The sequence below is a fragment of the Triticum dicoccoides genome, chromosome 1B (genome assembly GCF_002162155.2).
Source record: "Triticum dicoccoides isolate Atlit2015 ecotype Zavitan chromosome 1B, WEW_v2.0, whole genome shotgun sequence".
NCBI lineage: Eukaryota > Viridiplantae > Streptophyta > Magnoliopsida > Poales > Poaceae > Triticum > Triticum dicoccoides.
The window spans coordinates 629,514,632-629,523,367 of record NC_041381.1 but is presented as its reverse complement, the minus strand read 5'-3'; the positions used below and the strand labels follow the sequence as shown (position 1 = coordinate 629,523,367).

The window sequence follows — 8,736 nt, the reverse complement described above, 5'->3', positions numbered from 1 at the left end:
AAGCTTCTCGGTTGCCGCAGAGATGTGAATGCATGGCAAGCGGACGACCGGCTAGTCAGCATAAATGCGGGTTGGAAGCCGTTCGTCCAATCATGTTCTTCCTCTGGCATGCATCAATGTGTCGCGGAGAACGGGCCGAGGCACTGGGAGAGGGGTTTTTGGGTGAGAGAGCAGGCGGTTGGGTGGGCCAAGGGTGACAGAGTCCGACATGACGTATTTTCGGACTCCCCCAAATCTACCCCTTGGGTTCGGTTTTGTGGAGTTTTGGACGTCTAGACAGGTCACGACATTTGGGGTAGTCTGGATTTTTTTATTATTTCAGTGTGCTATGAGCAAATCCTGTTAGTTATAGTTATACGTACGTTACTACCTCCATGCTGGTTTATTGGTCCTCTTCGTATTTTGTGTCAAACCTTGATCCTAAATTGAACTAACAAAATAGTATTAAAAAAAATGAATATGGCGCGACGTCACGGCGGAGCATCTACAACTGGGCAATTGTGCTAGGAGGTACAACGAGTCGTCATTGCCATGTGGATCACACAAGAGATCACCGCTACGTTTCAGTTATTCGGTTGTACACCTCGTCCATCTTGACCGCTCCTCTGGCTATGTATGGTTGTTGTCTTCCCGGTGGGCGCTACTCTCGTCTGTTAAGCGTCACCAATTTTTAATTAGAGGAGTACAATGTCAGCTAAAACCTGCGAGATTTGTAGCCACTTACGATGATAACCTCTAGTGTGTGTATGCTTTACAGTGCAACAGACCAAATCAAACAGAGCTGCACATTACAGACACCGCAACCGGCCAGTTGATTTCACAATGACACAAAGACTTGATTTCACAATGAGTTGCGAGTTGCAACAACGACGGCAGCAGTACATACATGAACCACAGTTGGGCGTACATACTTAGCAGCACTTGTACTCAACGGAACACCTAAAGTAGTAAGCAAGTAGTAGGAAGGATAAATCAAGACCCACTAGCGCGTGCGTGCCCTTGTTTTGCTTGCACTGCACTGGGGTCTCCGGATCACTTCACGGCAATCAATTAGATCACCGGAACAATCAAGGCAACGAAGAATCTCATCTCGGGACCCTAGATTTTTAGAGCTGGCCGGAGGAGTGCGCGAGGTAAGCGAGCGCTCCGACGAGCGGCGCGTTGATGTAGGTGGCCGGCTCCGAGTGCTCGTAGTCGCTGCGCTGGTCCGGGAACTGGTCGTTCTGGTTGGGCCCGCCCACGACGGCGCCGACGTGCACGTTCGGGTTGGCCGCGCCGGAGTAGAGCCCCGTGAACCCCTGCGAGCACCCGATCTTCCCCGGGTGCGCCGCCACGGACGGCAGCGAGGAGGCCCGGTGGTGGAGCTTCTTCGGGTACCTGGCGCCGTACCCCACCATGTACGACATGCCCATCGGGTTGCTCCCCAGCAAGTAGTCAACCTACAGGAATGAGAAACAAACGGCATGATGATCTGCTCTGCTCTGCAGCTCTGCTGTTGACGACGACGACGACGATGATGGATTGATGGAGAAGCAATGCAATGCAAGAAGCTGAGACGGACCTGGCGCCTGGCGATGGCGCGGAGGCGCTGGGGCGTGACGGCGACGCCGCCACAGGAGACGCTCTTCTTGGCGGAGACGAGGTACTTGGCGTAGGTGAGCAGGAGGAAGGAGCTGGAGGTGACGTACTGCATGTTGCTGTCGCTGAGCTTGAAGAGGAGGCCGCCCCGGGTGTAGGTGGTCTGGTCGGTGGGGGTGCCGGGCACCATGGAGCATATGAAGCTGTCGGCGTGGGACTTGTACTCCTGCAGCGCGCCCACCTTCTGCACCAGGAAGGACTTGGAGAGGAGGATCCGGGCGCCGGCGTGCTTGTTGTCCCACCCGAAGGTGTTGTCCTGCTCGTCGGCGCCGAGCAGCTGGCCGTTCACCTTGATGTAGCTGAGGTAGACGGGGCTCTTGGTCGCCCGGTGTAGCCATGCGGCGCCCCATAGCAGCTCGTCCTGTGTCGATTCATTTATCGGGCCCATTAAACAAACGGCACGAGACGAGAGGGAGGAAAAGCAGACGAGACGACGGCGAGCATAGGGCAGAGCGCATGCATGCCGCTGGCGCCCATGCTCGCTCGCTCACAGGTCTGTGGAGCCAGCCAATGGAGGAAAAGCAGCGCAGAGCAAGAAAAAAGACAATAGTGGTGCAGCAGCTGGGACCAATACCTGGTATCCGGAGTAGGAGCAGTAGTAGGGGCAGACGTAGGACGAGAGCTTGGCGCTGTACACGCCCCTGTGCTTGTCAGCGAACTCGAACACCTACGCGGAACAGAGCAGCTGAGAAAGATGCAGCAGAGGCAACGGTGGATGTGGTGTGTAGACAGTGGGGTGGTACCCTCTTGGCCCTGGCGACGAGGCGGCTGGAGTAGGCCGGGTCGGACTTGCGGAAGACGAGGGAGGCCGCGGCGAGCGCGGCGGCGGTCTCGGCGGCGACGTCGGAGCCGGGGGTGCTGGGGTCGACCTTGTACACGGTGCGCGGCGTGTCCATGTCCTCCGGCCGCTCCCAGCACGCGTGGTCCTTGCCCGCGTCCCCAACCTAGCGACAGTCGGTCACGCTCACAGTGAGTTGAGGAGTGGTCCGGTCCACATGGCTTTGTACTTTGCGGCGAGGAACACCAGCCCCATGCATCAATCAACAGTGCCGGAACGAGGGACGGACCTGGACGTAGACGGTGTCGGGGTGGGCGGTGGCCTTGAGGAGGTAGTCGGCGCCCCAGCGGACGGCGTCCCGGGCGTGCTGCAGCTCGCCCTTCATCATGCCGCCGAACTCCAGCACGCTCCACGCCAGCATCGTCGAGCTGAACGCCAGCGGGAACCCGAACTTGACGTTGTCGCCGGCGTCGTAGTACCCGCCGGTCAAATCCACCTGAAAACAGCCAGCCAGCATGTCAGCCATCGAACACAATGCCATGCAATGCAGAGGAAATGCAGCAAGAAGGGCCGGAGGTGCTCGCCTTGACGGAGGAGCCGTCGGAGAGGCCGGAGCTCCGGCGCCAGGACACGCGCTGAGACGGCGGGAGCCGGCCGGACCTCTGGCCCTCGAAGAAGAGGATGGACTTGGTGAGGGCGTCCCGGTAGTCGTGCTTGGCGGGGCCGTGGTGCGGCAGGGCGGCGGCATTGCGGAGAAGCAGGCCAGCCAGGGCCAGCAGGAGGCAGCAGCGGAGGATGGCAGCCATGGGCGAGCGAGCGAACAACTGTGCGCCGTGTGTGTGCAGGGGAGAGAAGAACCGGAGCAGAGCGCTAGTGCTGGTTAACTACCGGCTACCGGCTACCGGCCACCTCTCCTCTCTGCCCTGCTCTGCGCCTCTGCCATTGTAGTTGGCACTCGAGCGCTGCTTTTAAAGACCGGCCATGGTTTTTTTTTCAGCGAGATGCGAGCTCGTTCACATGGCAGTGCCAAGTGGGAGCTGAGGCTTTGATAAACAAATGGCGCTGCTTCCATTACTAGTGTAGTGATGGTTTTGCTTCTATGGTGAAAGGAATACTGGCGTTTTCAGATCATTTTGGGCTCAAGAAGACATCGTTTTAGAGAAGTTCAGTTTTCTCTGCGAGATGTGGGCTCGTTCACATGGCAATGTCCGGTGCGGGATGGGCCAAATGGCTCTACTTCCATTAGTGGTACTGGTTTCGCTCTTATGGCGAAAGAAACAGTGCCAGCGTTTTCAGATCATTTTGGCGCAGGAAGACATGATCCAAAGATGGCGTGTTTCAACTTATGGCACTGTGGCAGCGCTAGTACGTAAATACTCTACATTACTCAAGGCTCACTAGTACTAGTACACACCACTTTGAGTAGCTAGTTTCCCGCTTCTCTCCTTCACTCGGGATTATTTAATTCCAAAATGCTGGGAAAATATGCTCATGTGCTTAGTTTGGGGAGCTGCTGCATCGATAGCACTCACCAAAATATTACAATAAATCATCAAGAATAAGTCTGCTCTTATCTAAACAATAATCACTGCTATGCTACCAGTATGAGTCCGTACGAATCAAAGATGCGTGCATGAGGTCATTCCACGGTCTAGCAGTGCCACCGTGTTGCCCCAAGTCTTGCGTGCGTGCAGGAAGGACAAGATTTCCGTTCTAACCTTTTATGCTAACAAAATCCCGAACTGGCCTTGTTTAGAAAAAGATCTGATTTCTTTTTTTATCACGCCAACATCCCTAGCGTCCAGCTTACACGGGTGGCACCTGACCCGTTGACCGGCTGGCATGGCAAAGGTCCAAACACCAAGCACCTTGGCGTCTTGCCCTGCTAATTGAATCGAACGCGCGCAGGCCCAACCCACCCAGTCCCGTCTTCTTCCTGGCACCGCCCAAAGCAAAAAAGGGCTCTCTCCCTCACACAAAATCACCCCTTGATCTACTCCATCCTCCACTCAAATTCATGGATCTGAGCCCCCCAAGCATCCTCGAGGTATTCTCCCCCATTCCCTCCAATTTGTTTTGGTTAGAATATCTCATTTTGGTTGCATTATTCAACATTGGGTGATATTAGATGAGTATTTTTTTTGTTTTAGGAATTTTTGTGTGGTTCTTAGATGGTGTAGATGATTTGTAGATAGTAGATGATGAAATTTGATGGTTGTGTGTGGCATGATTTGTTAGAGAGATTGGTTTGGATACTCTAGATGATACTCCCTCCATTCATAAATGTAGGTGTATAGTTTTTGGCACAGAAATTAAAGAACGCACATGAAGGAAAAACTTCATAAGTTTTGGGCGAGATTACACCTAACTAATTGACATGAGAAAATAGAGGAGCTTCCCTAATATAAGGAAATGTAATCAAATCCCTAAAAACATTATCTAGAAAAGTGGTGAAACGCAATACACCTTATATTTCAGATTTTTTTCTCAAAAATCTATACACATGACATCAAGTAACGGAGGGAGTATGTATTTGGATATGATGAAATTTTGCATATGGTTGTATGTGACACTATATTATTTTAGACTTTTTTTTATTGAAAGATGATGTGCGTATGTTTGAGGAGAATGATGTGTGCATATAGGAAAAGGAATGCATAACATGGAGAAGCAAATTGTATTGTTTGATATTGTTCATATACTTATAGATCATGTTATGATTTGTTTGGTCGGATGGCGGATGCTGATGGACCTTGGTACGACAAATTAATCAAGGAGTTCGACAAGGAGCATCATGCTCGGGCCATTGAGAACCTCGAATTACCTATCAATTGCAAAGGTTAGGAGCAAAGGCTTTTACTGTCACCTCGAATTACCTTCACATCCTAGACCTTTACAATGATAGTGGTATACTTCGTGGCCATAAGGCACAGATGCTGAGTGGGACCCCTTCACAACATTCATGAAGTTATTAAACTAAGCATTCAACAGAGGATCTCATATCCAAAATAATGTTTCAGATCCTACACACACCAATGTTCATCCATATCCCCGAGAATTAGGGGTCTACTCACACATGGAGACAACAAACATCATGACAAGGATGATGGCAAACATGGATGGGTGATTCAGATAACACACAAGATGATCCACTAGGGTTCTTGATGTTACGATGGTAAGGATGTGGACGAGGATGACGATGCCGGTGGCGAGGATGGTGATGATGATGTCAGTGGTGATGATGTTGTAGGCCCCTCGGGCGTGAGGAAGAAGATGCGGCTCTTCTCCTTGCCAGTCCCTCCTCCGGATGAACTCTAGAGGCTAGGGCTCTGCCTTCTAGACGAGTTTCTGGTCTCTCTGAGCGTCTGATCCCCGCTCTGATTTCATGGGGTGGAATTAGTCGATCTGGCGACATCTTTGACACTTCATACGGTCGCCCATGCGAGCGGGCGCAGTTGCATGGAACACTATCTTTTGCTCTAGAAGCATGGTGACGATTTCCTCTTTAACCTTCCTGCTTGATTCTTTTATGGTAGGTGATTATCAGTTCAAATAGGTGATTCCATCGCCATTCTGGGGGTTTCTTCCATATTCTGTTAAATGGTCCAAAAGGCGTTACCTGAGAGATTATCAACAAAAAGAGGTGCACGAACGCGATAAACTTCTATAAATCCTACCATGTAGGCACAAAATACTTAGTAAAATTATAAAATAAATTGGACTCATCAATGACCCATGAACCACTCCCAGTTGTCTTGGTGCTCGGAAGGCACCAAAGAAAATGCCACTGGAAACACATCGTCGTTGGAGGAGTGCGTGACTGCTACCACTAGTATGCCCTTGTATCTGCCGATCAAGAAGGTGCCATCTAGAGACAAGACCGGGCAACAATGCTCAAATGCCCGCCACACATTACCCATAACTCTAGAAGGCACGGTGGAACACTCTGTCGATATCATCGACCACATAATGCATGCACGGGTTCCTACGTGCAATCGTTGCCAACAACCTCGGGAGGTGGTTGTATGCTTCTTCGTAATCACCATACAACATCCTAATAGCATTTGCCTTGGCCTTCCATATCTTCCCATACTTGACTTCGTAACCAAATTGCTTTTTGACCATCCGCATGAGAAACTTCACTTTGACAGTGGGATCAACGGCTATGTCATTCATAAATTTGTATCTGAGATACTCATACGTGAGCTAACGGTGTGTCTTACGAAGTCGTTTTGATGTCGGTTTGCACCTATGAGTGGCTACGCAACCTTTTAACACCCTTTCTCTAGTTTCTTCAAGCTTTCTTGCACGAACTATCCATGGGCATCCTTCTTGCTCACACTTCATGGTGTAACGCAACTTTGTGTCGAAGTGCTCAACATAATATGGCCTATGGTTTCAAATGGCATAGTCAAACAACAAAACCTTCACCCCAGCCAAACTTAGGAACTTCACTCCTTTCTTCAAATAAGCATTCTCGTCCTCGTTCTCCTCCCTTGGTTCGCCTGGATCCAGGCATGGTGTTGGATCAATTGTCATTATTCTCAAGCACCATCAACCACTACAGGAATCAACTTATTCGTCGTCCGCCATGGCACACGGCAAAGGTACCAAAAGCGTACGGCAAAGCTCTTTGTCGTCCGCCACCGACGGCAAACTTGCCCGGCAAAGAGAGCGACAGTAAACAGGTTCTTTGCCGCCTGCTTCCGCAAAGCGGACGGCAAAGGACCTTTACCGTAAGTGGCAGACGACAAAGAACATGGACGACACAAACCATGTGTTAGCCACATTAGGTGGCTAACAGCAGCCTTTGTCGTCCGTCAACTGACGGCAAAGCTGCACAACCCTTTGTCGTCTGCTTTGTGACGCTAACAGACGCGTCAGCAGACCCAGCCGTTTGTCGTCTGCCATGAAAGGCAAACTGACGAAATGGGTCAGCTCCCAGGTTGCGTAGGTTGCTGCCATGTGGCTTCTTTACCGTCGGTGGCAGACGGCAAAGGTCCCTTTGCCGTCGGTGGCGGACGGCAAAGTTCCTGTATTGTTGTTGTTTTTTCTGTTTTCTGTTATATCCCTGCATTTTCAAAAGATATATATGATATATATAGTTTCAACATCAAACATAGCCCAGGTATCAAACATCTAGTAGTCCATCAATGCAACAGAACACATAGGGTATTAAACGATCCAATGCATACATAGTTTCACGGAGTTCATCCATATATACATACATAGTTTCACATTGTTCATCAATACAAATGAAAACAAGAACTAAACACTAACAGTCTGAAGGAATATGCCCTAGAGGCAATAATAAAGTTGTTATTTATATTTCCTTATATCATGATAAATGTTTATTATTCATGATAGAATTGTATTAACCGGAAACTTAGTACATGTGTGAATACATAGACAAAACAAAGTGTCCCTATTATGCCTCTACTTGACTAGATCATTAATCAAAGATGGTTATGTTTCCTGACCATAGGCATGTGTTGTGATTTGACGAATGGGGTCACATCATTAGAGAATGATGTGATGGACAAGACCCATCCGTTAGCTTAGCATAATGATTGATAAGTTTTATTGCTATTGCTTTCTTCATGACCTATACATGTTCCTCTAACTATGAGATTATGCAACTCCCGAACACCAGAGGAACACCTTGTGTGCTATCAAACGTCACAACGTAACTGGGTGATTATAAAGATGCTCTATAGGTGTCTCCGAAGTTGTTTGTTGGGTTGGCATAGATCGAGAATAGGATTTGTCACTCCGTGTATCGGAGAGGTATCTCTGGGCCCTCTCGGTAATGCTCATCACTATAAGCCTCACAAGCAATGAGATTAATGAGTTAGTTGCGGGATGAAGCATTACAGAATGAGTAAAGAGACTTGTCGATAATGAGATTGAACTAGGTACGATGATACCGACGATCGAATCTCGGGCAAGTAACATACCGATGACAAAGGGAACAACGTATGTTGTTGGGCAGTTTGACCGATAAAGATCTTCGTAGAATATGTAGGAGCCAATATGAGCATCCAGATTCTACTATTGGTTATTGACCGGAGATGTGTCTCGGTCATGTCTACATAGTTCTCGAACCCGTAGGGTCCGCACGCTTAACGTTCGATGAGGATTTGTATTATGAGTTATGTGTTTTTGATGAGTGAAGTTTGTCCAAAGTCTTGGATGAGATCACGGACATGACGAGGAGTCTTGAAATGGCCGAGAGGTAAAGATTGATTTATTTTAAGGTGGTATTCGGACACCGGAAGGGTTCCGGAGTGTATCGGTTACAAACCGGAGTATCGGAAGGG

At 49.4% G+C, this 8,736-nt stretch overlaps 1 protein-coding gene across 1 annotated transcript; it reads right to left on the bottom strand.

Moving 5' to 3' along the window:
- Positions 1-793: 793 nt before the first annotated feature.
- On the bottom strand, positions 794-3,420 carry LOC119349226 (endoglucanase 3). The gene is made up of 6 exons (XM_037617258.1): positions 3,001-3,420; positions 2,706-2,912; positions 2,382-2,582; positions 2,213-2,305; positions 1,562-1,999; positions 794-1,439 (listed from the first exon to the last, which is right to left on the bottom strand). The coding sequence occupies exons 1-6, from the start codon at positions 3,220-3,222 to the stop codon at positions 1,107-1,109; spliced, it is 1,494 nt and encodes a 497-aa protein (XP_037473155.1). The 5' UTR covers positions 3,223-3,420; the 3' UTR covers positions 794-1,106.
- Between the last annotated feature and the right edge of the window lie 5,316 nt (positions 3,421-8,736).

What these genes read in the sequence shown, in the direction of transcription:
- LOC119349226 (XM_037617258.1), bottom strand. Translation starts at nt 3,222, where the DNA reads ATGGCTGCCATCCTCCGCTGCTGCCTCCTGCTGGCCCTGGCTGGCCTG. An exon ending in CCGACACCGTCTACGTCCAG is followed by an intron (nt 2,583 to 2,705) that starts GTCCGTCCCTCG and finishes GACTGTCGCTAG; the next exon opens with GTTGGGGACGCGGGCAAGGA. An exon ending in GCGCCATCGCCAGGCGCCAG is followed by an intron (nt 1,440 to 1,561) that starts GTCCGTCTCAGC and finishes TCATTCCTGTAG; the next exon opens with GTTGACTACTTGCTGGGGAG.